This window comes from Alligator sinensis, unplaced genomic scaffold (genome assembly GCF_000455745.1).
Source record: "Alligator sinensis unplaced genomic scaffold, ASM45574v1 scaffold990_1, whole genome shotgun sequence".
Lineage (NCBI taxonomy): Eukaryota > Metazoa > Chordata > Crocodylia > Alligatoridae > Alligator > Alligator sinensis.
In genome coordinates, this window is record NW_005842506.1 from 142,700 (window position 1) to 157,539 (window position 14,840).

Consider the following 14,840-nt stretch of genomic DNA (forward strand, 5'->3'; position numbering starts at 1 on the left):
ATTTTTGCATTTCTGCAGGATAATACCTGGGGGATTGGAGACTATACCATACCGGCCTGTGGAGGGGGACAGTTTGGACTGTACCACAGTGGAATGCTGGGGTGCACGGCAGCCATGTGATGACAGCGGATGGGGGCTGCTGTAGCGTCCTAGCCCAGGAGAGCAAAGGACAATGGACTGTTGCGCATCTGCCTACGGGGTGTAGCACTTGGAAGGGAACAACTGTCCTTGTGAGGGGAGGAAATGGGTGTTGGTTTCTTTAAGAGAACTGCAAGTATTTGATTGGTTGGAAGACGGTTACTATAGTTACCGTCAATCCTAGGACGCTGCTACTGCATACAGTAGTGAATGGGGGAATGGGCCTTTGCTAATCTGGGGCTGCTTCCTACACAGCCTGTTTTTGCCATTCCCTGCTTTCCTGGCCAGGCTTAGAGCCAGTGAAGATGAACCCCCAAGTTCTAGCTGTGTAAGTGGACAATATATGCAAAACCGGTTTTGTTCATGGGATAAGTGCTGGGTGTCAGCTGTAGGCAACCCACTCTCCCTTCACTACACTAGAAAGATAGCACAGGGTCTTATAGCTTCTGGGTTAACTGCTTCATGGCTGCTAAACAAGCCTTCCTAATGGTTAAATATTACCCTGCAGAAACTCCTAAGGGCAGTTTTTATTAAACATCAATCCTAGAATATATATTCTTTTTCTCCTGCGCTTGTTTAAATAGAGCGTGTCGGGGGATGTAAAAAGATTATGCAAATAAAACCTGAGGTGGGTGCATGGAGTGCAGCTGGCTGTGTGTAAACTGTTTTCTCCTAGCCAAAAAGTTTTCTAGCTTTGTTTTTAGGTTTGGGAAGTTAGTCTCATAGGAATCTTCACATCTTAATAGCTATAAGGTAATAATAGCTTTGGCTTTTTGCTTCAGTATGTTATTTGCTGTAACCAAATAGCGATGAGGATTTAATGTGTGTGTTTTTGCCACCTCTAAGTCATTCTTACCTAATGCAGCATGTAGTATTAGTGCCCACAGAATCAGGTATGCAAAATAAGGAAGCTTTAACCGTGAAAGCAATGGAAGCCATGACTGTAGGCACCTAAACTGTTCTATCGCTTTCATGCTGAAGTCACCAAGATGTGATCGCCCAATATGACCCTTATTTTCATAAATACTCATAGTGCAAGTTGTAGATACCAAGTAAAGTATATTAATGCAGCATTTCTTTCACCCTCATTTTTAGAAAAAGCACATGAAACTTTTGAGTATGTTAGTAACTGCAAAAATCCCTTCTGCTTTCCAAAATATTAATCTTTTGGAAAGCAAGAGGAAGGAAACCAGACTTGATCATGCTACTTGCTTTTCTCATTTTATTTTCCAGTTAAATAAGTTCAGGTTTTGAAGATTAAACTTCTTGCATAAGAAGACCACAGGATCTCACATTTTTATTCAGGAAAAAGTGTAGCTTTGGAACAGCTTAGAACTATGGCTAAGGATAAGAAGAAAGATAACAAAAAGGCTGAAAAATCTGTGCCTCTCCCTCCTCCTCCTCCTGTTGTTCCTTCACATGAGGGTAGTTTGTCTAAGCTCCCAGGTTTACAGACATCATTAAATCAAGTGGAAGAAGTACAGCCAAACACATTGGTATCCCAGGAAGAATCAAAAGAGGTGGAAGAACCTGTGGTTCAAGAGGCTGTTCAGTACTATGAAGAGCCTGTTCTAACTCAACTCATTGTAAAAAGGTATGTTATAAGTATGGCTGCTTAGTTAGAAACATGTCCCTTACACAGAATTATTATTTAAATAGCCCTGATGTATCTGCTACGACACAGATGTGGACAACGCTCCTATGCTAAGGAACTTTCTGCCTAAAAGGCACCAGGCAGGAATTCATGGTGCAACAGCAAATACTGATAACTTTTATGTTTGTGAGTGCATGTGCATATGGACCCTCAGAGCTCTCCACTCCAATTAAGCTCCACTGCACAGTGGTACAGCAGCAGACTGACCATGCAGGAGGGTATTTGCATTGACTACCAAATAGGCAATAAGAATGGGGCCAGAGGCTTTGTTATAACACTATTAGATTTGTGAACAGGAGTGCATGTGGAGAATGGGAGCCTTTACTATAGCCTTTGGTCCTGGCCCTAGAATGTTGCTTCATACTCTTAGTCATTCATTTAGGATGCTTGCACATTAAAACAAAAGCAAAAACAATGTGTTTGCTTTCCCTTGAACTCAGCCCATTCCTGTGTCAAGCCCTACATGTGCTCAGAAGAGGTAGCACATTACTTTGACCTGGCTTGCCTGACAACTGTAAAGATTGGGTGCTTTAGTGGGGCTTTTTTGGTGCTTTTATCTAATAACTCATTGAATCAGCTTTAGCTAGAAGTGCCAAAAAGTCCATTTGAACCACCCGGTCTTTACAGATACTGCAGAGCCAGGTTGCAGTAACATGCTGCTGCTTCCAATAAAGCGCGGTTATGTTTTGTTTTGTTTTTAACATCTGCAAGCAGCCTTAATGTCTAGTTCCTCTGGCTTTATTTAGAGAAAATAAATTTCACTGGAAGCGTACAGGTAGTATTTATGCAAAGGGACACAGATGTAATGAGATGTTTGCTGCTGCTTCACATGTCTTGGTGACATTAATGCACATCCCTCCCTAGGGAGATGTGTAGAATCCAGCTTTTTAACTACTGTTGTCTCAGATTTACTCATGGTGATATGAAAATGTAATCTTTAGTTTATTTTTCTTGTAGTTATGAAGGAGAAAAAATCCATGGATTGTATGAAGGAGAAGGTGTTGCATATTTTGAGGGAGGAAGTGTGTACAGGGTGAGTATATCAGCAAGTATAGCGAGACAAATTCTTCCCCTGCAAGTGAGCAGGCTACTCTTCCTTTTGATTTCATTGAAGACTGGGCAGCTAAAACTCCTGTCAGAGCTGCTGGCATTAACAGTTTTTTAATCTGGTGCTAATAGTGGAAGGCTTTTAATTAGAGCATGTTACTGCTCCCAAAATTATCTGGTAGTTATAGGCTAAGACATAAAAATGATAGTATGTGTTTTATTTTCAAGGGCATGTTTTCTGAAGGGCTTATGCATGGACAAGGGACTTACACATGGGCTGATGGAGTGAAGTATGAGGTAAAGTTTTGTATTAATTATTAGTGCACCATTAGAATTGGTTATGGTCTAAATGCGCAAATTCAACGAGAGCATGTACTTTGCAGGAGATGATTACAGTCAGAGATAGAAAAAATAATGGTAGCAGCTGTGTTCTAAAAGAAAAAATATATTTTTGTGAGTTGGTTTTTTTTTATCCTGTTTGTTTGGACATCGTGAAATGTTTTCTTTCCTGACTTATTCTAAACCAGTGTTCTCAATCTTGTTAGACTTGAGGCACCGCTGAGAAAATTCCAGCTCTTAGTTTTCACTCATTTTTTATTACAAAAAAAAAACCGGAGCAATTCTTCTGTTGCAAAGAACTCAGAAAGACCACAACAAGTCAGAGTGTTTTTGAGACCATGGAGTCCATAGGACCATGGTTGAGAACTGCTGCTCTGAACAGATAGTCCGCATATGTAAAGTCTGAACTTGCTTCCTTCCTGTGCTCTGCTTTTAGTAATAACAACAACAGCAACAACAACCAACAAAATTTAGCAGTAAGATAAAATAACATTCATCTCCAAACTTCTCCTTAAGCGTAACTAATCCTGGGGCTTCTCTGCAGGCTAGTTTAGGCCAGCTCTTGGATGGGGCTTTTCCTCCTGGGCAGCTGCTCCCACTTTTCATAGATTTTACAGACATTAGGGCTGGACCCGATTGATCTTGTAAGGTCCCCTCTTTATTTAGGACATCCCTTGCTTTAGTGAATAATCAGTTTTTTTAATTTAACCTCTTAGGGCACCTTTGTTAAGAATGTTCAGATGTATAATGGCACTTATACCTGGTGTGATGGCAGTGTATATGAAGGAGAAATCACAAAAGGAGTAAGGCATGGATTTGGCATGTACAAGAGTGGCACCCATCCAGTTTCTTATATCGGCCAATGGTGTGAAGGCAAAAGACATGGGAAGGTAAATGAAGGAAGCACAAAGTATCATTCAGGCTAGTGATGTTAAGGATAAAAGTCTGACCGTGTGCTACCCTCCTCCTCCTCCTGCATGGCGTTCGGCCTCCTGGGGTACTTAGACTAAAAAAGGTTGAAAATCCCTGCTCTAATGTATCGATTGCTGATTTGTACTAGAAGGAGTAAACAGTAGATGTCAGACACTCCACTGCTGTAAAATTAATTAGGAATCATAAATGTCTCTTGCTCTTTTTGGCACCTCTAATTGGATGGTGACTAGGTCAGTCAAGAAGTTAAGGATCTAAGGCTGTGTGATTAAAATAAACCTCAATAGTAATAGCAGCTTAGGACACATTGGGAAAAGGACAGTGAACCAAACCTCACTCTCTAAGTGCACTGAAAATAATAGCCTAAGTATGTGAATAAGTACAATAATAGCTAAGTCGTTAGCCTACGTATGCCAGGCTGTGACCCAGGTCAGAATGTTTGCTGTAGTTAGTTGCATTGCAGCAGTAGCAGAGCTGTGACAGCATTCTTGGTGTCCAAAGGATTTGAGGAGGATGGCAATTTTTGGATTAATGTAATAAGCCTTTTTTGAACACATAGGGCCAAATCCTATTTCACCCTATTCAAGTCCCTAAAAACTCTTAGTGCATCTACTTTTCTAACACACTTTTTGTCTTTGCTTCCAACCAGATTACAAAAAGCAGTAGAGAGCACAGCCACCCCACTTTTTGCATTAACAATTTTTCAGCAACTCGGGCAAGATAGAATAGGATCATACTAAGGTGCCTAACTGACCCATGGTCTTATCTAAGTCTGTAGCTAATGTTGATGAGAATACCAGGATTTATTTTATTTTAGACTCGATTGCTTTTAACATAAATTGTCGGCAGTTTCTTAGTAACTGCTGCCAAGAGAACTCTTAAGTACATGTGGTACTTGTTTTGTTTGGTGTATGCAGTATGTTGTTAAATCATTTATGTGAATATTTAGATGGTGATTTACTAAACTGATCATACTGCTTGTTACAGGGTACCATTTATTATAATCAAGAAGGAACCTCCTTGTATGATGGTGACTGGGTAAACAACATCAAAGAGGGCTGGGGGATAAGATGGTAGGTATAACAACACTTCAGTTCAGCAAATCTTCAGAAATCTCTTTTTAATTTTATTTAATACATTAACATACAGTCTGTACATTCTATGCAATAGACCTGATTTTTTCCTCTGACTTGCTGGTTGTAGAGGCATTTAAAGCTACTCAAAATGTAGCTATTATTTTTTGTTAAAAAAAAAAAAAGCCAGTTGAAGATAAATAATCAAAGAATGGCACAGTAAACATTATACAGCAGTTTAAAAGAAATCATCTTGACTCCTCTCCACAATGAAGTGAATTCTGTGCTTTTCAGGTGCATGAGAAGGTGTTTTGCTTGCTTTTAGCAGACCTACCTTGAACAGAGAATTGGCCAATATTTGTGAACTACTTTGTAGATTGAAAGCACCATGTAAGCAATAAGTGCAGTCAAGCCCCTACTTTCCCATCCTTAGAACAACTGAGATTTTTAGTAAAATCTCCTGAGTTTGGAACAAATGTGATGTCTTTATGCGCTGCAGTCAGACTCCAGTATACAGATATTCAACTGAGGAATTGCTGTCAATATCTTTACATCTACAGGCAGAATTAGTTGATCCACAGCATGACTTTCAAAATCTACTGGCCTTCTCTCTCCCATTATAAACAGCAGGTCTCAAGACTGCTCAGTAAAGCAGGACTTCAGTGCCTACTCCTTTGCATGTTGAAGTTAGACTTTGGTGCATAGACCCTGAACACAGATATCTTCCCTGAAGTCTTGCATGTCCCTGGATTATCAGCAGGGATCTTGGTTTTCTCTGTTAAAACAATTGCAAATTCTTTGATACAAAAAAATCCAACATTCTTTGATTTTAAAAACCCCTCAAATCCACGTTTTTCCATGTTTAAAACAAAACACCACTATATATGTATAGGTATCAGTTGAATACAATGTTTCCTTGATAAATCTACAAATTGAAAGCAATTTGGAAGCCTACCAGTGCCTCGGTCATTATAATAAAATGAATTCTATATACCTAAAAGTTTTGGTGTTTAATTCTGGGTTTTTTATCATGGAAATCAGAGCTCCCCCTGCCCGCTTTGCTCACCAGGACGTGGGTCCAGCTACTTTGTGGTGCTGCTTTGTGTCGCTGAGCAGCCCTGATATGCCAGTGCCCTGCCCCTGCCTGTGCCCATGTCTCTCACTCCTGACCCACAGCCCCCTGGCCCTGCTGCGAGCAGTCCAGCTCCATCCTCTTTTGAACCCCCTTCATGTAGTTGAAGGCTGCTATTAAATCCTCTCTGTCTCATCTTCTCTACCTCGTTCCCTTAGCCTCTCCTCAGAAATCATGTCCCCTAGCCGCCTAACCATTTTTGTTGTATTCTGTTGTCTCCATTTGATACTGGCAGCTAACTAGACAGCGAGCCATTTATTACTACCCTTTGAGCCCAGTGCTCCAGCCACTTTTCTATCCACCGTACACTCCATTCATCCAGCCCATACTTCCTTACCTTGCCTGCAAGAATGTTGTGGGAGAGCATATCAAAAAGCCTTGCTAAAAATAAGGTATATTGCATCCATTGGTCTCCCCACATCTAGTCAGTCACCTCGCCATAGAAGGCAGTCGGATTGGTCTGGCATGACTGGCCCTTGGTGAATCCATGCTGACCATTTCTAACTGCCTTCTTCTCCAAGTGCTTTGAGAAGGATTTTTTTTGAGGATCTGCTCCATGATTTTTCCAGGGATGGTAAGGCTGACTGGTCTGTAGTTCCCTGGATCTTCCTTTTTCCCTTTCTTAAATATGGGTACTATGTTTGCCCTTTTCCAGTCATCTGATACTTCTCCTAATTGCCATGAGTTTTCAAAGATGATGGCCAGTGGCTCTACAATCTCATCAGTGAACTTCCTCAGCACTCTCAGGTACATCCTGTTCAGCCCTATGGACTTGTATATGTCCAGCTTTTCTAAATAGTCCCTAACCTGATCTTTTGCCACTGTTGGCTGCTCACCTCCTTCCCAAACTTTGCTGCCCAGTGCAGTAGTCTGGGAGCTGACATTGCCTGTGAAGACTGAGGCAAAGAAGGCATTGAGCACTTAAGCCTTTTCTGCATCCTCTGTCACAAGGTTGCCTCCCCCATTCGGTGAGGGACACACACTTTTCCTGATCCTCCTCTTGCTACCGACATACTTGTAGAAACCCTTCTTGTTATCCTTCACGTCCCTTGCTAGCTGCAACTCCAATTACGCTGTGGCCTGCCTAACTTCATCCCTGCATGTCTGAATAATGCTGTCATACTCCTCCCTATTTATTTGCCCAAATTTTCACTTCTTATAAGCTTCCTTTTTTGTGATTTAGTTTACTGAAGAGTTCCCTGCTAAGCCAAGCTGGTCTTCTGCCATACTTGCTAGTTTTCCTGCACACCAGGATGGCTTGTTCCTGCACTCTCAGTAAGGCTTCTTTAAAATACACCCAGCCCTCCTGGGCTCCTCTCCCCCTCAGACTGGCTTCCCAGAGGATCCTGCCCGTGAGTTCCCTGAGCGAGTCAAAGTCTGCTTTTCTGAAGTCCAGGGTCTTTACTCTGGTGTTCTCCACCTTCCTTTCCTCAGGATCCTGTGGTTGCTGCTGCCCAAGTTGCCATCCACTACTACATTCCCCATCAATTCTTCCCTATTTGTGAGTAGCAAGTCAAGAAGAGCGTGGCCCCTAGTTGGCCTCTCCAACACTTGCACCAGGTAGTTGTCCCAACACTCTCCAAATACTTCCTGGATTGCCTGTGCACTGCTGTATTGCCCTTCCAGTAGATGTCAGAGTGATTGAAGTACCCCATGAGAACCAGGGCTTGTGATGAGGAAATTTCTGCTTTCTGTTTGAAGAAAGCCTCATCCACCACTTCCTCATGGTCTGGTGGTCTATAGGAGACCCCCACCACAACATCATCCTTGTTGCTCTCCCTTCCGACCTGTTGAAAGTCTATGGGTTAAGGTTAATCTCCAGTTTCATACTGAAGCTCTGAGCAGTCATATGGCTCTTCTACATAAAGTGCAACTCCTCCTCCTCTTCTTCCGTGTCTGTCCTTCTTGAACAATTTGTACCCATCCATGACAGTGCTCCAGTCATGCGAGCTCCCACCAAGTCTGTGTTATTCCAATCGTATTCTAGTTTCATGACTGTGCAAGGACTTCCAGTTCTTACTGCTCATTTCCCAGGCTCCTTGCATTCAGGTACACCTGAGGTAACTAGTTGATTGCCCTAATTTCTCAGGAAGTATGAGAATACCTCCCCTATTGCCCCTCCTGCTTGCTCTTCCTTCAGGTCTGCCCCTTCCCTATGTACCCGGGCTTTAGTCTCCATCCCCCAATGAACCTAGTTTAAGCCCTCCTCACTAGGTTAGCGAGCCTGTCTGTGAAGATGATCTTTCCTCTCCGTCAGGTGAATCCCATCTCTTCTCAGCAATCCTTCTTGGAACAGCATCCCATGGTTAAAGAAGCCAAATCTCTGCTGGCGACACCACTTGTGCAGCCAGGTATTGATCTGCAGGATGCACCTGCTCTTGCCTGGGCCCTTTCCCTTGACCAGAAGGATTGAAGAGAACATGACCTGAGCCCCAGACACCTTTACCCTTGCAACCAGAGCCTTGTTTGATTTGCCTAGGGTCTCTCCTGGCAGTATCATTGGTGCCCACATGGATGAGCAGCATGGGGTAGTAGTCAGAGGGCTGGATGAGTCTTGGTAATCCCTCTGTGATATCTCTGATCTGGGCTCCAGGCAAGCAGCAGACTTCCCTAGGCAGCAGATCAGATTTGACAGATGGCTTCCTCCATTCCACGCAGAAGGGAGTCTCCAACCACCGCCACCACCCATCGCAGCTTCTTGGTGGAGGCTGTCTGGCCAATGGAACATGCTCCTCCCTCTCTGTTACCAGGTCTGTATATCTGTTCTTCAGATGAACCGCTGCATGTGGAGGTGAAGATTTCTGCTTATTGCCAGAAGTAACCAGTGTCCAGCTTCTACCCTCTTGGGAGTCCATATCTTCTCTTTTCTAGCATTGCCTTTTTCCCCCACGTGAAAGTGTAGAACTCTCCTTGAAAGTCAATTGGCATTGTGCATCTACCTATCATTTGTGCCAGCCTCTCCCATTTTTGTCTATGTTTATCCAATGGCTAAAGAATTAATTTTATTTTTGTTTTCATGCAGTTATGAATCAGGAAATATATATGAAGGTCAGTGGGAGAAAAATGTACGCCATGGGGAAGGAAGGATGAGGTGGCTGACAATAAATCAGGAGTATACTGGGCAATGGGCAAATGGCATACAGGTATTACCCTCCTTTCCTTCAATAGCTGACCTGCACTAGGCAGGTCGAGTTGCATAGTATGCAAGTTTAATTGGAAATAAAGCCCTTCAAATGAACAAGTTGTATAAAACTGCTTTTATGACAATGTAGATCTCACCTTATTAGTCATTTAGCTTGGTATCTAAATTCAGTATTTTAAGAAAGAGGTAGAATCAAGATGTATATAGCATGTTTTCCCATAACTCCCACTGGAGACCTTGTGTCATAGCTGGTGCACCCCAGAGATGTATTGAATCCCAGTTAGTGTAATTATCAGCAGGTGTCCAGAGTCATTTTCCTCCTTTCTGTGAAACTAGATCTGTACCAGAGTAGAGTTCTCATAATAGCCTATATTTTTTCAGCATGGGTATGGCACCCACACCTGGTTTCTGAAGAGAATACCTGGGTCTCAGTATCCTTTGAGGAATGAATACATAGGAAATTTTGTGAAGGGTGATCGTCATGGGCGTGGAAGGTTCATCTATGCCAGTGGAGCAATGTATGATGGAGAATGGATTTGCAATAAAAAGCATGGCTTTGTGAGTATTAACCAGAAATGAGAAAAATAAAATGCCAAGATAGTGAAAGAGGCTCTGGGTGCATCTACACAAGACATTTACTGCGCAGTCGACTAATTAACTTTGCAGTAAATGTCTCGGTGTCCACATGTGTGCCCCTATTAGGGTGCACAAAACCAATAAATTCCATAGCAGGGTAGTACTCGTAAATACAAGTACTACCCTGCTGTGGAGTTTTTTCATGAACAGCTGCGCACATGTAGGCTGTTTCTTCATGAGCAGCTGTGCACAACTGACCAACTGGCTGGGACACAAGGATGCTTCAGTGCAGGGGCTGTGTGCCAGCTAGCCCTGCACTGAAGCACCTTTGTGCCCTAGCCATCCCCTCCACAGCACACTGAGGCCAGTTGGAGCAACCCTGGGCTGACAGGCTGACACCCCCCGCCCTGAGCCCCTTGCCAGCTGGGGCTGCTGCAACCCAGCTCAATGTGCTGTGGTCCAGGCACACGGGTAAACTGTGCACCTGGGATCTTCCCAGGAGCAATAAACTGTAGAGTTTATTGCTGCACGTTAATAGCATGTGTAGACATGCCCTCTGTGTAGCAGATGGCTAGGTTTCTTCAAGGAAAACAGCATTCATTTTGCTAAGTGCACACATCAACTACAATGCTTACTAAGTCAATGGGAGACCTTCCATCAAGCTCCTTGGGCACTGGATCAGACTGCTGAGGAGGATCACAGTTTGTATATGATGAAACATGTTTTAACACAATTTTTTTCAGTGCATGAGATGTCTGATCCTTTCAGCCTCTTGGTTGAAAAATAACCTTCACTTTCTCTTGTCTTTTTGGCTAAGGTCAGTTTTAATGTGTGATGCACTTTTTTCCTCCAGAAGATTCCAACTTGCCTTTGCACAAGGTCACACCCACATGAATACAGTGCTTCCAGCCCTATCTAAAGTGCCGAAATCTAGGCACAGTCTGTTGTGAAAAGCTGCAAACTGTTCTAAATGTGTTGAACAGATATTTAATACTTCACCTCAACACTCTTTGCACAAGAGTGTAAATATCATCCTTTGTTTTGCAGTATCTCATGGATTGCAATTTAAACTTCCTTTAGATTACAAAGGGAAGCCTTCTAAGTGCTAGGGAAGGCGTTTCTTTTCTAGTGATGTTTTTACACTATATATATATATATATTTATATAAACAAAAGCAAAGAGCCTCTTCTTCTCTCTAGGGAAGGTTTGTCTTCAAGAACGGACGTATTTATGAAGGAGAGTTTATAAATGATCAAATTGCAGATTATCCCACTTTTCAAGTGGATGCAATGAATACACAGGATCTGAGTGGCATTCGCACACAAAGCCCCATTGGCACTGGTAAGCAGCCTGAAGTGACAGGAAAGCAGAGAAGTTTGGTTTAAAATATTTGAATTATGTGAGTGATATATGACTTTTAAATGGAAACATACACGTGTCCCACAGATATATTGATTAATAAATTAAATTTGAATTACTAATAGACAGACAAGGTTCTTTGAGTAGATGCAAGATCTTTTGTTAGACCAACTGAGTAGTTGGAAAAAAGTTCTTAGCAAGCTTTTGGGCACAGTCCTCCTTTTTCAGGGATAGGGAGTCTCTGCTGATCTGAGACTCCAAGGAAAGAGAGAAGCTAAATGTGTAAAGTAAAAAAGAGAAGCTAAAAGACAACCAAAAAGCCCAATTACTAATAGAAGTTGTCTTGGATAATTGCAGATTTAGATCATAATATTTTCATTTAAAAATTAAACTGATTTTATATTACATTGGTTTCCTAAGTCTATGTTCACTAGACCAAATAGTGAATATGTATCTAGGTGACAGGAAAAAAAATGTTTTACATTTTCATGATCAGTCCCTTCACCTAAAGAACAAGAAAAACCCCAACAACAAAAACTTGCTGTTTGGCTGCTAAGTTCAGAAATGGAGGTGTCTATAAGGCTCTCACTGTTCTGGACCTTGCATCATGCTTTCAGCCTAGGTGTTACATCACCCATGCAAAGCCTGAGACATCGCCAAACTAGATAGAGCATAAGTCATGAGCATACATGTACAGATGATTTAAACCTCTCCTTTGCTCTGTCCTGATTTGGCAGCAGTTCTGCTCAGGTTGGGACAAACTCCATCCAGATGAACTTGTAATTTTAAAATCCGTAGCTATCTTCTGCTAAGAACAGTCAATCTTGACAAGGACACACAGGTTTCCCTTGCTTTATGCGGGTTCTGTATGTGAATTTGCTCTATGCATAAATCCTTTTTATATAAAAATTTGCTCTATGCATAAATCCTTTTTATACCAAAAATTCATTATATGCGAGGTAAATTCACTCTTATGCGATCAGCGTGGTAGAAGCCTGCAGTCAGCTACTTTATGTGGTGCATTGTGGGAATGAGGCACACCAAAATATCTTCTCCTGTGTGGATCTGTGCTCCTTGCTCATTGTCTGCGGCATGTATGTCTGTAGTTGCCATCCCAAGTATGATAGTGCCCTGTGCTTGTGTGTACTGTCTGCTGTTGGTGAGTACCAAAATTGTCTTGTAAAAGTGGTAGAAATGGGTCTGGGGGTCAGTACATTCAAGGTCTTGGAACATTTGTTACACTGTAAAGTGGGTTCCCTTTATGCAAATTTGAGTTATGCACTGTTTTCCAGGAACACATGTACAGCATAAAGTGAGGGAAACCTGTATAATAACATTTTTCCACTGGCTGTACCGTCAAGAAAGGGCACCATCAATTATTTATTCTTTGTTTCCATGCTTCTTCTCATCCTTGACAATGAAGCCTGTTTGAAAAGTCTTGCCATGTGCTGCTAAATCCATAATCTAGGTGTATTTGGAAACACTGCAGTATGGAAGTTTAACAAGATAGAATAGCCTGGTGTGATATGTTTCATTAATAAGGTGCATATATGTCTTAATGTCTTTTCATGTGTATCTGTTAAGATTCATCCAGTGAAACAGGTGTTTCACCAACTAAGTTAGGTCTTCTCTTCTTGAAATCAGTGAGAAGGGGGAGAGATAATAGAGAGTATTATTTTATATTTGTATATCACTAGGTATTTAGTGGAGCCAGGCTAATTGTTACTTTTGCTCACTTGGTAGAGACCATTAGAATAACTGATTGTCAAGGAAATACTTCTGTTTTGGGCTCAAACATTGAACTAGATATATCTTCATTGCTGAACTTGATTCCAGAGAATGACAGAAAGGAGGAAGTAAAACAGGTAAGAGCCTGCATCTGCTTTCTTCAGTGTGCCTGCTGCTGTTCTTCATTCTGTGTAACTTGATTTTATTTTCATTTTATGTACAAGTCTGTATTTGCCTGTGATCTGAAAGTCTGAAGAAGGTAACCAACAACAGCAAGATATAGGAAGGAACATACAAACAGGCAGTATTCCCCTTGCTGAGCATCCCATAAAAAGTGTTAGAACACTTCAGTGCAAGTGAAAAAGCATTAAATGGCCCTTCATAAGACTTGGGACAGCAGTGAACCTTTGTGGACATCTACACATGCACTGGACTGCACAGTTACTGCACAGTCCCAATGCTGCATGGATTTTATCTCGTGCTACTTCCCATGTAGCTTGTTCCTACTGCGCAGTAGCATTGGCATCATGGTTCACGCCTGCTGATGCCACATTGCTCATCACTACAGTGACATTTGCGTCTCGTGTAGACACGCCCACATTCCACAAGGTGTCATCAAAGAAGTATAACATTCTACTTGCCCAGTCAAGTTATGATAGACAGTTTTGAAAAATTAAATTCTGGGGACAGGGCCTGCCTTTTATTCTGTGTTTGCACAATAAGACATTGGTTGCTGTACATGACTTCTATGTTCTTCTGTAAAGCAAATGATATTGAAGGCCTCTAGCTATCTTACACAATTTGTGCAGCATCAGTTCAACTTTCCCCTGGACTTCCTGCCAGTGTCTCTTGTATTTGACCTGACAAAAGGCAGTTCAGGCTCCATATCTATTGTGCTTGGACCTCCTGTGCTGTGACTGCCAGAAGGGTATCTGGTGTGTTAGATTTGGTATTGTTTTGGGGAACTGGATGTTTGTCCACTGGCAAATTGACCGAAGTCCCTGGCAGATGTTATTCCTACCAAGCAACAGTTTTTATCATTTGATGGAAACTCACACCATAATTTATTGTGCAAGTAACCATTTAATTGCACAATAGGTGTAATGTGTCAGGGGCTTCATGAGATGCATTTATTTATCCTGAACCATCAAAAAAACAGCTTTTGATAGATTTTGTCAGGATGGGTTCAGTCAAAACAACATCCATGTGAATAGACTACAGCTAACACCTACATTTATTGTTTTATTCAGATAGAATATGCTGTGTTGAGACACATCACACAACTGAGGAGAATCTACAGTTTTTACAGCAGTTTAGGCTGTGATCAGTCACTTGACAACACCTTCCTGATGACTAAGCTCCAGTTCTGGAGACTTCTAAAGGACTGTCAGTTTCATCATTGCAATATAACCCTTGCTGATATGGATAGGATACTGAATGGTTTGTATTCCTATTTATTGTTGATTAATCATCAAAGCTTCTAATCCTTTGACTAGGGACAGGGAGTCTGAGCGGTGAATTCTACACATGCAGCTCTCAGATTGGCTTGTTCAGGGGCACTTTGCTTACTTACCTCAGCTTCCCCAGTAGGCATGATAAGATTTACTTAAGTGCTTTGATATTTTCAGGTGAAAATAAACCCAAAATAACATGCGTGTGCGTGTGTGTGTGTGTGTGTGTGTGTGTGTGTGTGTGTGTGTGTGTGTGCGCGCGCGCGCGCGC

The 14,840-nt window shown here is 41.9% G+C and overlaps 1 protein-coding gene across 1 annotated transcript in view; it reads left to right on the forward strand.

The window, feature by feature from the left end:
* The first annotated feature begins 243 nt into the window (after positions 1-243).
* RSPH10B (radial spoke head 10 homolog B) overlaps positions 244-14,840 on the forward strand; it is a 40,245-nt gene continuing 25,648 nt past the window's right edge. Inside the window, exons 1-11 of the mRNA XM_025213108.1 lie at positions 244-466; positions 1,372-1,732; positions 2,750-2,825; positions 3,068-3,136; positions 3,895-4,068; positions 5,096-5,181; positions 9,336-9,456; positions 9,837-10,013; positions 11,231-11,372; positions 13,134-13,255; positions 14,369-14,558. Coding sequence (XP_025068893.1) covers positions 1,476-1,732; positions 2,750-2,825; positions 3,068-3,136; positions 3,895-4,068; positions 5,096-5,181; positions 9,336-9,456; positions 9,837-10,013; positions 11,231-11,372; positions 13,134-13,255; positions 14,369-14,558 — 1,414 coding nt within the window. The 5' untranslated portion in view covers positions 244-466; positions 1,372-1,475. The remainder of the gene's footprint in view (positions 467-1,371; positions 1,733-2,749; positions 2,826-3,067; positions 3,137-3,894; positions 4,069-5,095; positions 5,182-9,335; positions 9,457-9,836; positions 10,014-11,230; positions 11,373-13,133; positions 13,256-14,368; positions 14,559-14,840) is intronic.